At 41.8% G+C, this 14472-nt stretch overlaps 1 protein-coding gene and 1 long non-coding RNA gene across 4 annotated transcripts in view; one reads left to right on the top strand and one right to left on the bottom strand.

The window, feature by feature from the left end:
• The window catches only part of TBC1D8 (TBC1 domain family member 8), a 152909-nt gene that overhangs the window by 77724 nt on the left and 60713 nt on the right, over positions 1-14472 (top strand). For all 3 annotated transcript variants that reach the window (XM_007521864.3, XM_060187435.1, XM_007521866.3), the window contains exons 3-5: positions 1535-1653; positions 6502-6730; positions 8382-8622. In XM_007521864.3, the coding sequence (XP_007521926.1) occupies positions 1535-1653; positions 6502-6730; positions 8382-8622 (589 nt within the window). The remainder of the gene's footprint in view (positions 1-1534; positions 1654-6501; positions 6731-8381; positions 8623-14472) is intronic.
• On the bottom strand, positions 22-14243 carry LOC132537499 (uncharacterized). Its single transcript, XR_009548956.1, has 3 exons — positions 14163-14243; positions 5921-5948; positions 22-805 (listed from the first exon to the last, which is right to left on the bottom strand). It is a non-coding gene; the product is annotated as an uncharacterized LOC132537499 (long non-coding RNA).

Raw genomic sequence — 14472 nt, forward strand, 5'->3', positions numbered from 1 at the left:
TCAGGAGTATATACGGGAATTTAATACCACTGTTTTCAATTTTCGTTGTTTCTTTATGAAATAATCTTTGTAGACTCCCCTGTACTCCTTCCCTAACCACTCATTCAGAACAATAGCCCTCATGTGGATGTTCTTCAGACCCAAGTCCACTAGTCCAGAGTGAATTCTCTGACAAATTATTTGTTTTTGTTTGTTTTAAAGAATTTATTTTTTTTATCCATGAGAAAGCTAGGAGGAGAGAGAAAGAACCAGACATCACTCCGGTACATGTGCTGCCAGGGATTGAACTCAGGACCTCATGCTTGAGAATCCAGTGCTTTATCCACTGCGCCACCTTCCGGACCACTCTCTTGACATTTTTATACATGGGAATATGTAAAGTCTTCACATACTTTACAGCCTGTGGTGAGGAAGTGGCAATAGCCAGCACATGGGAAATTCACGGTTAGCCTAATGCTTCTCTGGCCTTTGTGTGGGTGGCATGTGGTTTTGTTTGTTGACTATTTTGCCTCTCATGTTGGCTAGATTATTCTGCACTGCTTGTCTAGTAGTCCTTCTGACCTCTGAGATCAAAGTAAATCCTGTTTCCTATTTTTGAACTCTGGCTTTTTTCGCTGGGGTTTGTTACTTTTCCATGCCAGACATAACTTTTACACATTTGCCTTTCTTGTCCAAACCATCTTGCTTCAGGCCTGTGAAATTTACTGGGCTCTAAATTTCGGGTGCCAATGCGGGTCCTTCATGAGGAGCTGGCTCCATCCTGGGCCAGGGTGCCCATTGTCTAGTGGAGAGGACCAGGAAGTCCCTGAAAAGGAAGCACAAGAAAAACAACTTTTGAACAGTGTTATCTAATGCTTCAATAGTAGAATGGTTTTTCTTTTTAATTTGCCTTTGAAAGATACTAACTTATCTATGATTTTACATCTTTGTGGGGTTTTTTTTTAATACACATTTGACAAAACCTATGTGTATATATCTATTCTTAAGGGATATTGGGAATGACCTCAGGTGTAAATGTGAACACCTTGAATTTTCTAGGCCATTGCTATTGCACTTGGCAGTCCTTGGGGGCAGCCAGAGAGCCTCCTCCATAGGTTCTCCCCAGAAGTCCTCCTGTGGGATCCTCTTTCTCACAGGGGAGACCTTAGTAAGACTGTGCAGAAATTGACCTGCGACCTAAGGCTTGTTTGCCCTGAGACAGCAGCATAATTATTGATATAATGTTTCTGTCACATGAATAGATGTAGAAATTATGTACTTTAGTGAGGCTGTGGGACATCCACACAGCAGTCCCCAGGGTAACCTGACTTGTCAGCTGAACAAGTCATCTGTGTGACAGTTAGCAGTGTGTACAAGTCCCAGCACTGTGGGGGAATTCCTGGGCCCTGGCCAGGGCGCCTGTTCTGTGGCCAGCTGTGGCCCAGGAACTGGGATGTCTTACTAACATAAACTCCATAATATTTGCATACCAAGTTCATATTCTTATCATTACCTTTTTCTTTTAATCTCTGTATCTTCTTCTATCCTAACCCAGGGGCAACATTAGAGGAAATAAATCAGCACTGGGACTGGCTGGAACAAAATCTCCTCCATACCTTGTCTGTCTTTGACAATAAAGATGATATTGCCAGTTTTGTCAAAGGGAAGGTGAAGGTAAGTTCTTGGGTTTTTCCATATTTCTTTAAGTTTCCCTTTTATTTTCCTTTCTTTTTTAAAATTTTATTTATTTATTTATTTATTTATTTATTCATTTATAACCAGAGCACTGGTCAACTCTGGCTCACGGTGATACAGAGGATTGAACCAGGGACTTTGGAGCCTCAGGGATGAGAGTCTCTTTACATAACCATTATGCTATCTACCCCTACCCTATTTTCCTTTCTATTAGGTCTTTGTAAGACTTTGTGCCTATATGATTCCATAGCTCTCAGTAGACATTTTTTCTTTATTGAAGGGATTAATGGTTTACAGTCAATAGTAAAATACAATAGTTTGTACATGTATAACATTTCCCAGTTTTCCACATAACAATTTAACCCCCTCGAGGTCCTCTTGTTCCACGACCTAAACCCTCCCCCCACCCATCCCAGAGTCTTTTACTTTGGTGCAATATACCAACTCCAGTCCAAGTTCTGCTTTGTGTTGTCTTAGTTTTAAACTTCTTTTTTATTATTATTAGTGATTTAATAATGCTCAACAAGATACACTTTTTAAAAGTATATATTTATTTATTAGATAGAGATAGCCAGAAATCAGGGGCCGGGTGGTAGTGCAGATGGTGCAAAGCACAAGGACCAGCGTAAGGATCCCCTAGCTCCCCACCTGCAGGGGGGTTGCTTCACAGGTGGTGAAACAGGTCTGCAGATGTTTATCTTTCTCTCCCCCTCTCTGTCTTCCCCTTCACTCTCAGTTTCTCTCTGTCCTATCCAACAACTCCAGCAAAAACAACAACAGTAACATCAACAATGATAAACAACAAGGGAAAAAATAGCCTCCAGGAGCAGCAGCTTTGTACTGCACTGAGCCCCAGCAATAACCCTGGAGGCAGGGAGAGAGAGAGAGAGAGAAAGAGAGAGAGAGAGAGAGAGAGAGAGCCAGAAATAGAGAAGGTAGGGGGAGCTAGAGAAGGAGAGACACAGAGAAACAGAGAGACACCTACAGCACTGCTTCACCACTCTGAAAGCTTTCTCCCTGCAGGTGGGGACCGGGGGCTCAAACCCTTGTACGCTATAACGTGTGCTTAACCAGGTGTGCTACCACTCACTCACTCAGTAAACTCTTTTTATTCCCTTTCAGTCATAGACAGAAACAGAAACATAGAGAGAAAAAGAGAGACGGAGACAGAAGGAGAGACATCACAAGCAGTGAAGCTTCTGCTATGCATAGTGCTCCCACACGGTGTCACTTGAACCCAGATCCTTGGGGATGGTAAAATTTGCTCTCTACCATGTGAGCTATCTCTTGGCCCCACATTTCCTATTCTTCTGACTTCCATACAATATTTCAAACACCGCGGCATGTTTTTGATCATGTTCTAACAGTTTTCTCTACTGTCACTGAAATACTTGACTTTAATGCATAATGTCAAGTGTGTTTGACTTGTCTGTTAAACTTCACAGAGTAGACTGGCAGTGTACACCTGAAATAAAAATACAGTTTTATTCCCAGTGCTAGATTCTTGTTGTCCTTTATGGGTGTTAAAGGCTTTTTTGATCTTAAGAAAAATAACATTAAAATTTGTGCTTCACTGGGGCCGGGTAGTGGCACACCTGATTGAGCATACATGTTACAATGTGCCAGGACCCAAGTTCGAGCCCCTGGTTCTTACCTGCAGGGAAGAAGCTTTGCAAGTGGTGAAGCAGTGTTGCAGGTCCCCCCCCCCACCCCCGTGTCTGTCTGCCTACTTCCTTCTTGATTTTTGGCTGTCTCTGTCTAGCCAATAAGTAAAGATACTAAAAAAATTGTGCTTCACAGAACAGCAGTGTGATTTGACCACTTCAAATGGTTATTCCCAGTTTTTTGCTTGTTTGTTTTGCAGATGTGACATCTTGTTATTTTGTTGTACGTAGGGTTTTCCTTTTTTTTTTTTCATTAGTGATTTAATCATCATTAACTTGATTATAATATAACAGGGGTACAATTCCATACAGTTCCCACCACAGAGTTCCATGCCCCATCTGCTCCATTGGTAGGTCCCTACTCTTTACCCCTCTGGGAGTATGGACCAAAATTTTTTATGAGGTGCAGAAGATGTGAGTTCTGGCTTCTGTAATTGCTTCTCCACAGACATGGGCATTGGCAGGGAGATTCATACCCCCAACCTGTTTCTCTCCTTCTCTAGTGGGGTAGGGCTCTAGAGAGGGTTTTTCTAATCTTAAAAGTAGGTGTTTGTGACCTAAAGAGGGTTTAATTGTTATGTGGAAAGCTGAGAAATGTTACAGGTGTATAAACTGCTATATTTTACTATTGACTGTAAATCATAAATCTCCCCAATAAAGAAAAAAATTAAAAAGTAGATGTTTGTTTTGAAAATATACTAATTAGGTGGCTTTAAAGCCACTTATGTTTTGAGAAGGCAAGAGGAATATCTTAGGAGGTACTTGTTAACTATCTTCTTATGTAATTGGTCTCATTACAATAACATGATTGGTAACTGGTGTTTTAAGAACCGTAACAGTCAGAGAGAGACTGTTTCTCATTTTAAATTTAACTCTTATTAAACACATTAGCACACTGACTTATAATAGTCTTCATACCTCAGAGTAGACAATCCCAGACTGTTGATTTTGTTTACTTTTTCTGTATTTTTAATATTGTATTTAGTGATAGAGATAAGGTTTGTGTGGTTTGTGTGTAAGAGAGAGGGAGAGGGAAAGGGGTAAAGAAAGAGAGGGAGAGAGGGAAAGGGAGAGAGAGAAAGAGAAAGAGAGAGTACTGAGTACTGCTCAGCTCTGGTTTATGGTGGTGCTGGAGATTGAAGGTTCTAGGAGCCTCAGGCATGAATGTCTTTTGCATAAACATTACACTGTCTCCCTAACCCAATTTATTTAGTTTTCTTCAGCAAGTTTATCTTTCCAAGAAGTTAAATGTGTTGGTTTTTAGTAAATGGTATCAAGATGAATTACTGATTTAAAAAAAAAAACAACAACAAAACTGGAACACTGTTTTCCGTTGGGGCTTGGACTGGTGGGTTGAGGTTGAAACCATTGGTGCTGGCTGCTGTCTGTGCTTTGTTGTTACCGTATGTGGCCTGTGAGGTTAGCAGGAGGGCCAGGGTGTGGTGGGAACTCAATCAGTTGGTGGTTACCACTTCTGAGTGTTGTGACTGACTGTGGCTAGGCTCTCTGGGTCAGATTGCACTGGGGGCTTAGCTGGAGGAAGACCCATTTCACAGTTCTTTTCACACTTACCTTACTCTTTTGGTTTAGCTTAGCTTGTGGTGTTCTTTCAATTAGTTGTTTCTCTTCTTAATTTAAAGGAAGGAAATTTTCTTCTACAACAATGATTGAGGGAAACCAGTGTATGTGTGTGTGTTGGGGGTGGGGGGGCTTCTAGATCTATGCTGGGGCTTGGAGATTAAGCTGACAAAAGTCAGAGTGATGAGGAAAACAGTAAATGAAGATGTACAGCATGTAGACACGAGGGAGAAACTTGAAGGGTGCAGCTACTGAGATGTGTAACATAAAAGGGGCAGGCAGGTAAGGCATGTTGCTAGATAGCATCTGAACAAAGTGATAAATTTGTTGAGATGAACAAGGAAAATGAATGTAGGCTTTTAGGTGTGACACATGGAGGAGAGAAGGGACTAATGGAGGAAGATGCCTGTTTCATAAGGCTTATATAGATTCCACTGGGAGCTAGGGTCTCAAATGTGCATGGTCTCACTGCTCCTGGCTGACATTTTCATTCTTTTTATTTCAGAGAGAGAGGGGAGACACATCACAGCAACACTGGTATTATCTATCAGTGGTGTTGTGGGGGGTACCTATGCCCTTGAGCATAGTAAAACATGCTCTCTACCTGATGAGGTATCTTCTGGTCCCATAGTTCACTTTTTTTTTCCTTCCAGAGTTATTAGCACCACCAAGCCACTGCTCCTGGCAGCCTTTTCTCTCTTTTTTTTCTTTTCCATTTTATTGGATATGACAAAGAAATTGAGAGAGGACAGGTATATAGAGAGGGAGAGAGAACGATACATATATGCAGACCTGCTTCACTGCAGGTGGGAATCTGGGGGCTGGAACCCAGATCCTTACATGGGTCCTTGTGCTTAGTACTATGTGTGCTTAACTGGGTGTGCCACTGCCTACACACAGACACACAGACACACACACACACACCCCAGTTTACTTTTTTTAAACACTAATTTCTAAGTCAAACGTGGGTAGTTCTTCAGTGTAGATGCGTGGAGTTCATATACCTGAGGCAGTCATCTGAGTCTCATATCCCTGTATGTAGGCAAGAGCAGGAAAGTATTATAAATAATAATTTGACAACTGGAAGTCCATGTCTGTACAGTCTCATGGAAAGTGACATATTTGTTTTTCTACATTATTATTATTATCTTTATTTATTTATTGGATAGAGACAGCCAGAAATTGAGAGGGAAGGGGTTAATAGAGAGGGAGGGAGACAGAGAGATACTGTCTTTCACCACTTGCAAAGCTTTCTCCCTGCAGATGGGGACTGGGGGCTCAAACCTGGGTGCTTGGCGCATTGTAACATGTGCACTCAACTAATTGCTCCATCGCCCGGCCCCTTTGTTTTTCTACTTTCTAATTCCCAATTCCTTCTTTCCTGCTGTGACTGTTTCTTAAAGGTGGATGACAAGCTAGTGAGCATTTCCCATCCAGAGTGTGTGTGTGTGTGTGTGTGTGTGTGTGTGTTGGACAGTACAGCATCATCAGTCCCTGTGCCTGTCTATCCTTCCTGCTCTCACCCCTTCCAACTTCTGCCTCCCCTTACTCCCCTCACTGAAAGACCCTTCTCTGTCTTTGTCAGGCTCTAATTGCAGAGGAGACCAGCAGCAGGCTTGCTGAGCAGGAGGAAGAGCCCGAGAAGTTCCGGGAGGCCTTGGTCAAATTTGAGTCTAGGTTCAACTTCCCAGAGGCAGAGAAACTGGTCACCTACTATTCCTGCTGCTGCTGGAAGGGCAGAGTGCCCCGGCAAGGCTGGCTGTACCTCAGCATCAACCACCTCAGCTTCTACTCCTTCTTCCTGGGCAAGGAGTGTAAGTGCAGCTTGTTGCTGCCCTTGGGAGTGATTTGGTCCATTTCAGGTGAAGCTGACTTTAGTCCCCACACAAGACATTAACATGAAGAATTAGATGGCAAGAGTTTTAAGTAAATGGTTGGTGTAGTAACAGTTGGTACTTGATTGGTTTCCAAATGCCATATGCAGAGAATTGTGTGTGTGTATATATATATCAATATATGTGTATAAAAAGGTTTGTTGTTATTATTTTTAAATTATTTATTTGATAGAGACAGAAATTGAGAGGAAAAGAGATAGAGAGGGAGAAAGAGAGACACCTGTAGCATTGCAGATGGGGACTAGGGAATTGAACCTGGATCCTTAACGCATTGCAACAAGTAGACCAGGTGTGCCACCACTCAGCCCCTGTAAAAAGCTTCATATGAAAGCATCTTGAAGTAGCTAAAGGAGCTAATTTTAAAATCTGGCGTAGAAATGTGACTTCTGAAAGTATGAGAGCACTGGAAACTGTATTGCAAAAGCATTGGAAGGAAATAGTAGAAATAAAAACTCTCATCTCCTGCATTGTTGAAAAGGGAAAATAAGCTACATCCTGATGCTTATCAGTCACTATTATTAAACTGAATTTTTGTTAACATGATAAAATTTGGGAAAAGTAGATGGTTCCAATGTTCCTCCCCGTTTATTCTGCATTGGCACACTCGCCTAACTACCACTGCGTTGAAAACATTTCTGAGAGCAGAACACTTGTTTATAAGAAATAGTACTGTTTGTACTATATTTCTTTTTTTATATTTATTTATGAGACAGATAGGAGGAGAGAGTAAGAACCAGACATCACTCTGGCGCAGGGGATCGAACTTTCAACCTCATGCTTGAGAGTCCAAAGCTTTACCACTGTGCCAACTCCCAGACCACTATATATTTCTTTTTTAAAAGAGTTCATAGAAACTACTTGTCTTGTAAGAGTCTAGCAACTGTCAACTGTCATCAGACAGTCTAAATGTTCTTGTCTCTCTAAGTGAGATTTTGAACAATCCTTCTTCACCCTTTTTTTTTTAAATATAGCTTATGCATCTGTATCTGTGTGTGTAAAAGATTTTATGTGAAAGCATCGAGAAGAAGCTGAAGGAGCCAATTCTAAAATGTGACCAAGAATGCTGCATTTGACATTAGAATTTAGATGACTTGAGGACTGGAGAAAATTGTACCTATTTCACAATTTTTTTTTTCTGGTAGGATTTTCTGCCAGGGCTTTATGCTTGTAGGATTTTATTGTTTCCAGTGTTTTTTTTTTCCCTCTCATTTTGTATTTGTTGTTATAGGACAGAGAGAAATTGGGGCTGGGAGGACAAGAAAGAGAGAGAGATACCTGCAACCCTACTTTATGGCTCACTTGTAGGTGGAGACCCTGGTCCTTGCTTATTGTAACCTGTGTGCTCAACTGGGTGCACCACCACCTGGTCCCCTTCCTACTTTCATCTTTATGAAAATTATTAGAACATGAGTGGAGATCTAGCAAATAGCTGCTAAGCAGTTCTGAGCTTCTGCTTTCCTACTTTGGAAAAAAAAAAACTTGTGTTTTAGCTTGGGGAAAATCTTGGACTGTCAAATTTGGCTCAGACTTTAAGGTGAAATATATTATCTGCTATTTTCCCCTCTTCCAGTGAAACTTATTATTCCTTGGGTTGATGTGCAGAAGTTAGAAAGAACATCTAATGTCTTTCTGACGGATACCATCCGAATCACCACTCAGAATAAGGAGCGTGACTTCTCCATGTTCTTCAACCTCAATGAGGTGTTTAAGATCATGGAGCAGCTGGCTGATGTGACACTCCGAAGGCTGCTGGACAATGAAAGTTTTGACCTGGACCCAGACCTGCAGGAGCCAAGTCAGATCACCAAGAGGTAAGTGCTTCCTCTCCATAAATTCTATGATAACCTAGGTCATCTCTCCAAGGACTGCAGTTTGTTTGGCTAACCAGAGTTGAACTAGATTGAAACTACCTCTGAGGCATTGCCTAGATTTTACCACTGTGTGTGTGTGTGTGTGTGTGTGTGTGTGGTGTGTGTGTGTGTGTGTGTGTGTGTGTGTGTGTGTGGTGTGTGTTAAATAGTGAGAGAGAAGGAAAGGTAGAGAAGGAGCAAAGGAACAACACAAGGGTGCCACTCCACTCCACTGCACAGGATTCTATCACCCTGTGCAGATGATCCCATGTTGGGGTTCAGCATTCAAACCCAGTTTCCCACGTGAGTGGATAGGGCATGGTAAAGTGTGTACTCTCCTAAGTGAGCTGTTTTCTACTTCCCTCCTATATTGTTAATTGGGACACAATAAAGATTGAAAGTAATTACTCATTTCCTTTATGCAGTAGGCTTTTTCTTTTTTAAAAAAAATATTTATTTATTACCTTTTTGTTGGCCTTGTTTTATTGTTGTAGTTGTTGTTATTGATGTCATCATTGTTGGATAGAACAGAGAGAAATGGAGAGAGGAGGGGAAGACAGAGAGGGGGAGAGAAAGACAGACACCTGCAGACCTGATTCACCACCTGTGAAGCAACTCCCCTGCAGGTGGGGAGCTGGGGGCTCGAACTGGGATCCTTATGCCAGTCCTTGCGCTTTGCGCCACGGTCGCTTAACCCACTGTGCTACCACCCGACTCCCTCTTTTTTTGTTGTTTTTTCTTTTTACCAGAACACTGCTCAGCCCTGGCTTACAGTAGTGCAGGCAATTGGACCTGGGATTTTGGAGCCTCAGGCATGAGCGTCTCTTTGCATAACCATCATGCTATCTACCCCCACCCTATGACTTCTCAGTTCAACTTTTTTTTTCAGATACTGAAAAAAATTGATTTTTATTTAAAAAGAAAATTTCTTGGGGCTGGGAGTTGGTGTCCTTGGTAGACCACACATGTTACAATGCACAAGGACTTGGGTTCAAGTCCTCTGCAGAGGGAAATCTTCATGAGCAGTGAATCAGCAATGCAGGTTACTCTGTCTCTCTAATCTCTATCTCCCCATTCCCTCTCGATTTCTTTCTGTTCCTATGCAATCAATAAAATAAAAAGAAAAAACACGTGAGAAACATTTCTGGAAAATGTGAAGTGAGCAGTCTCATGATTGATTTTTCAGTGTGTTTCACTTGTCAACATTAAAATTTTTATGTTTTAAGCCTGGAAAGGTATAATCATTTACTCAACAGACTTTTGTATCTGAGGCTCTCAGACCCCAGGTTTAATCCCCATCCTCACAGCACCACCATATATGCCAGAGCTGAGCAGTGCTGTGGTAAAAAAAAAAAAAGGAATTTTGTGTTTTCATAATAAATTAGAGCTTCTATGATAACTGGTGTTTGAACTTGACTTGTGATTTCCAACTTGGCGGTTCATACTGGGTACTACAGAGATGACACAAAAGTGCACGATTACAAAGCTATCCTGTGTAAATACAAGTCACCTGTGCAGTGCTGCCCATCTGGCTGTTTGTGACATAGTAACAGGCTCTTGTTGATATTTATTTTTGCCGCCAGGGTTATTGCCAGAGCTTGGTGTTTGCACAGCTCCACCTGTCTCAGTGGCCTTTTCTTTTCTTCTTTTTGACAGAGGTAAATAGAAATAGATGAGAGAGAGAGAGAGAGAAGCACTGCTCTGCCACTTAGGAAGCTTCCCCCCTTTAAGTGGGGCCTGGTTCTTGAACCTGGTTCCTTCAGTGTGATGATGCGAATGCCCTGCTGGGTGAGCCATCACCTGGTCTCCTATTTTAGCATTTTAAAGTGCACTGTTTGAGGTTGGAGAGATAAATCACTGGGCAGGGCACAGGTTTTTCTGTGTGCATATCCCAGCTTCAAGCTGGTGATACCACACTCAAGTGGTGTGTCCTGAGGGAAACTCCCTCATCTGATGCTGTGGTCCCTCTCTTTGTCTCTCTATTGCAATGAAAAAGCAACCCAGGAAAAATGAAATTGAGCATGTGCAAGGCCCCAGCTCCACAAAAATAATTTAAATATAAATAAATCAATAAGGTGTACTCTTTGTGCTAATAATTACAGTCATAGCTGGGGGTGGATAGCATAACGGTTATGCAAAGAGACTCTCATGCCTGAGGCTCCAAAGTACCAGGTTCAGTCTCTGGCACCACCATATGCCAGAGCTGAGTGGGCTCTAGTAAAAAAAAAAAATCTCTTAATTACAGTCTTGTGTTGGTTCAGCCATCACCACCATCCATCCATCTCCATCACTCTTCATTTTAGAAAATTGGAACTCTGGGAGTCGGGCGGTAGATAGCACAATGGTTAAGAGCACGTGGCACAAAGCACAAGGACTGGCGGAAGGATCCCAGTTCGAGCCCCCAGCTCCCTACCTGCAGGGGAGTCGCTTCACAAGTGGTCTTTCTCTCCCCCTCTATGGCTCCCCCTTTTCTCTCCATTTCTCTCTGTTCTGTCCAACAATGATGACGTCAATAACAACAACAATAATAACTACAACAATGAAAACAACAAGGGCAACAAAAATAGAAAATGAATATATATATATATATACACACATATATACATATATACATACATACATAAAAAGAAAATTGGAACTCTGTACCTATGAAATAGTGACTTTCCATTTTCACCCCAGCCCAACTTCTGGCACCCATCATTCCATTTTATGTCTCTAATTTTGACTTCTCTTGGCCTTCAAATGGATGGGAACACAGGGTATTTATTTATTTATCTATTTATTTATTTATTTTGTAACTGCGTCATTTCACTTAACGTAATAACCTCAAAGTTGTCATAACTTACATTAGAATTTTTCCCTTTTTTTAAAATTATTATTTTATTTTTATTAGATAGAGACAGCCAGAAACTGAGAAGAATGGAGAGATAGGGAGAGAGACAGAGAGGCACCTGCAGCCTTGCTTCGCCACTTGTGAAGCTTTCCCTCTGCAAGTTGGGGCTGGGGCCTTGAACCCAGGACCTTGCACACTGTAACATGTGCGCTTAACCAGGAGTGCCACCACCCAGCTCCAATTTTTTTCCTTTTTAATGAGAGAATATTTCAGTAGATGTATGTGCCAGAGTTTGCTTTTCGGTTCATTCATTTATGAACATCGAGCTGCTTTTAGCTTTTGGCTACTCTGAATAATTATTGTGGACATGAGTATGCGATTATATTTGCTTTCAGTTCCTTGAGTGAAATGGAACTGCTGGATCACAGGGCTTTTCTGTATCATTCTGTGTGTAGTAATGAAAAAAGTTATTCATGCATTTTACCATTCCTTTTATTCCTTAAACACATAAGCTGTATTCTCTGAACATCTGGGGAATTTGTCTTTCTAACTTAATGGTCTCTAAACAGCAGTATGTTTAGAGATTTCACATATTCAGAAATAATTCAAAGACCCTCCCTCCTCAGTGCATACATTTCAGCTGAGTGTGTATAGTCATAAGTAAGGCCAAAGTAAAAAAATTTTTTTTAATTACCTTTATTTATTTATTGGATAGAGACAGCCAGAAATCAAGAGGGAAGGGGGTGATAGGGAGAGAGACATAGAGATACCTGCAACACTGCTTCACCACTCACAAAATTCCCTCTGCAGGTGGGGACTGAGGGCTCAAACCTGGGTCCTTGTGCACTCAAGCCAGGTGTGCCACTACCCAGCCCCTGTTGCTCTTTCATGACAGGGTTTTTGTCCTTTGGCTTTCTCTCTTGAGTCCTGAACCTCACTGTGTACTGCCAGCTCCAGGCTTCAGATGACCACATTTGGCTCTATTTTAGGGGCCATTGTTCCTAAAAGATGACAACCCAATAGAGTATGAGTCAAATTCTCCCTATTTTGCAGTTAATAATTTGGTGCCTGAGTTCTCATTCTCTCTCTCTCTCTCTCTCTCTCACTAAGATTTAAATTTATTTAGTTATTAATTAAAAGAGAGAGAACCAGAGCATCACTCTGGTGTATGTGGTGCTAGGAATCAAACCTGGAACCTCATGTTTGAGAGTCCAACATTTTCACCCACTGTGCTATCTTTTGGACCACATTTATTTATTTATTTATTTATTTATTTATTTATTTATGCCATTGGGGTTATGTCAATGGGACTTGGTGCCTGCATGATGAATCCACCACTTCTGGTGGTAATTCCCTTTCTTTCTCTTTCTTTCTTTCTTTTTTTCTTTCTTTCTTCCTTTCTTTCTTTCTTTCTTTCTTTCTTTCCTTCTTTCTTTCTTTCTTTCTCCCTTTCTTCCTCCCTCTTCTACTCACCCTCCCTCCCTTCCATTTGATAGGACAAAGAGAAATTGAGAGGGGAGAGGGAGCTAGAGAAAAAGAAACATCTGCAGTACTGCTTCAATGCTTATAAAGTCCCTTCCCCCCCGCCTCCAGTGGAGACTGGGTCCTTATGCATGATAACATGTGCACTCTACTGGGTATAGCACACCCAGCCACTGTATTTTGAAAATACTTGTTTAGTAATGAGAGATGAGGGAGGAGGGAAAGAGGAAGAGAGAGAGAGAGAGAGAGAGAGAGAACAGACAAAACAGACCATAACTCAGATCAAATTCAGGACCTTACACTTCAGACTTAAATGCTTTATCCACTGTGCCACCTCCCGTTCTTTTTGTCCCGTTTGTGAAGACTGTTAAAAATGAAGAGTCTGACCCAGGAGGTGATGATAAAGTCTTAGACACTCAAACATGAGCTCCTAAGTTTGATTTCCAGCATTCCAGTTGCCAGAGTGACACTGTGGTTCTTCTCTCTTCCTTATTATCAATTAGTCAATCAAAAAATGAATAAAGAGGCAAAGTCTCAGTTGTGTGTGTTGGTAAGAAATCATAAGCCAGTAGTTCTTGTGTTTACACAGAGGAATAAAGGTGTGGAATGGGGGGCAGGGTGGTGGCACACCCCATTGAGCACACACACCACCATGAGCAGGGACCCAGTCCAAGCCTCCTATCTAATAAAAATAGGGGTGGGGGGGATGGCCACCAGGAGCAGTAGATTTTTAGTGCCAGCACTGAGCACCAGTGATAACCCTGGTGGTATTGAAATTCTATTAAATGAATAAGTAAATGTTTGGAGTGTGGTTTTAGGAATGGGAAACCAGCAAATAATAGCCTCACGAGTCCATATCAGCCTTATGTGTGCTGGGTCTCAAATGACTCCTCACAGATTTCTGATGCCCTCCTCATGACCCCTCTGGCAGATGGGGTGTTTTGGTTTGGGGTAGGAATGAGGAAAGAAGAGGAAGACTGAAGGTTTATTATCCATTAGACTTTTGGTAAAATCATTAGTTTGGGAAGAAACTTCAGGGCTAGCATCTTCATTCACAGCCCAGAATTCAGATGACTTCTACAGGCTTGCTCCTCTCTGCTTTCTACCCAGGGAGACATTAGAAAGGAGAGGAGAGAGAGGAGGTCAGGAATGGCGTCTGGGGTGGCTAGCAGTAGCTCAGACTCACCTTATGATGAATAGCAGAATTCTGGTGTGCCATTTGTTCTGCTGGCCACTGCACTTTGAGTGACTTACTCCAAAAGTGAAAGGCATGACACTACCAACTGGTCTCTCTTGTTCATAGCTCTCTGTCATGGAGACGATGTGCGGACATAAACAGGTAATGACTCAGTCAGTTTGACATCCTGCCAAGAGAGACTAGGGTTTCACGTTTAGGAAAACAGTCTCTTCGTGCTCTGGGCACAATCAGAAATGCTGGAATGTTCCTCACCCTTTTTTTTTGTTGTTGATATATTTTCACTTCCCTTCCCAGATAA

Source organism: Erinaceus europaeus, chromosome 3 (assembly GCF_950295315.1).
Source record: "Erinaceus europaeus chromosome 3, mEriEur2.1, whole genome shotgun sequence".
In the NCBI taxonomy this organism is placed as follows: domain Eukaryota; kingdom Metazoa; phylum Chordata; class Mammalia; order Eulipotyphla; family Erinaceidae; genus Erinaceus; species Erinaceus europaeus.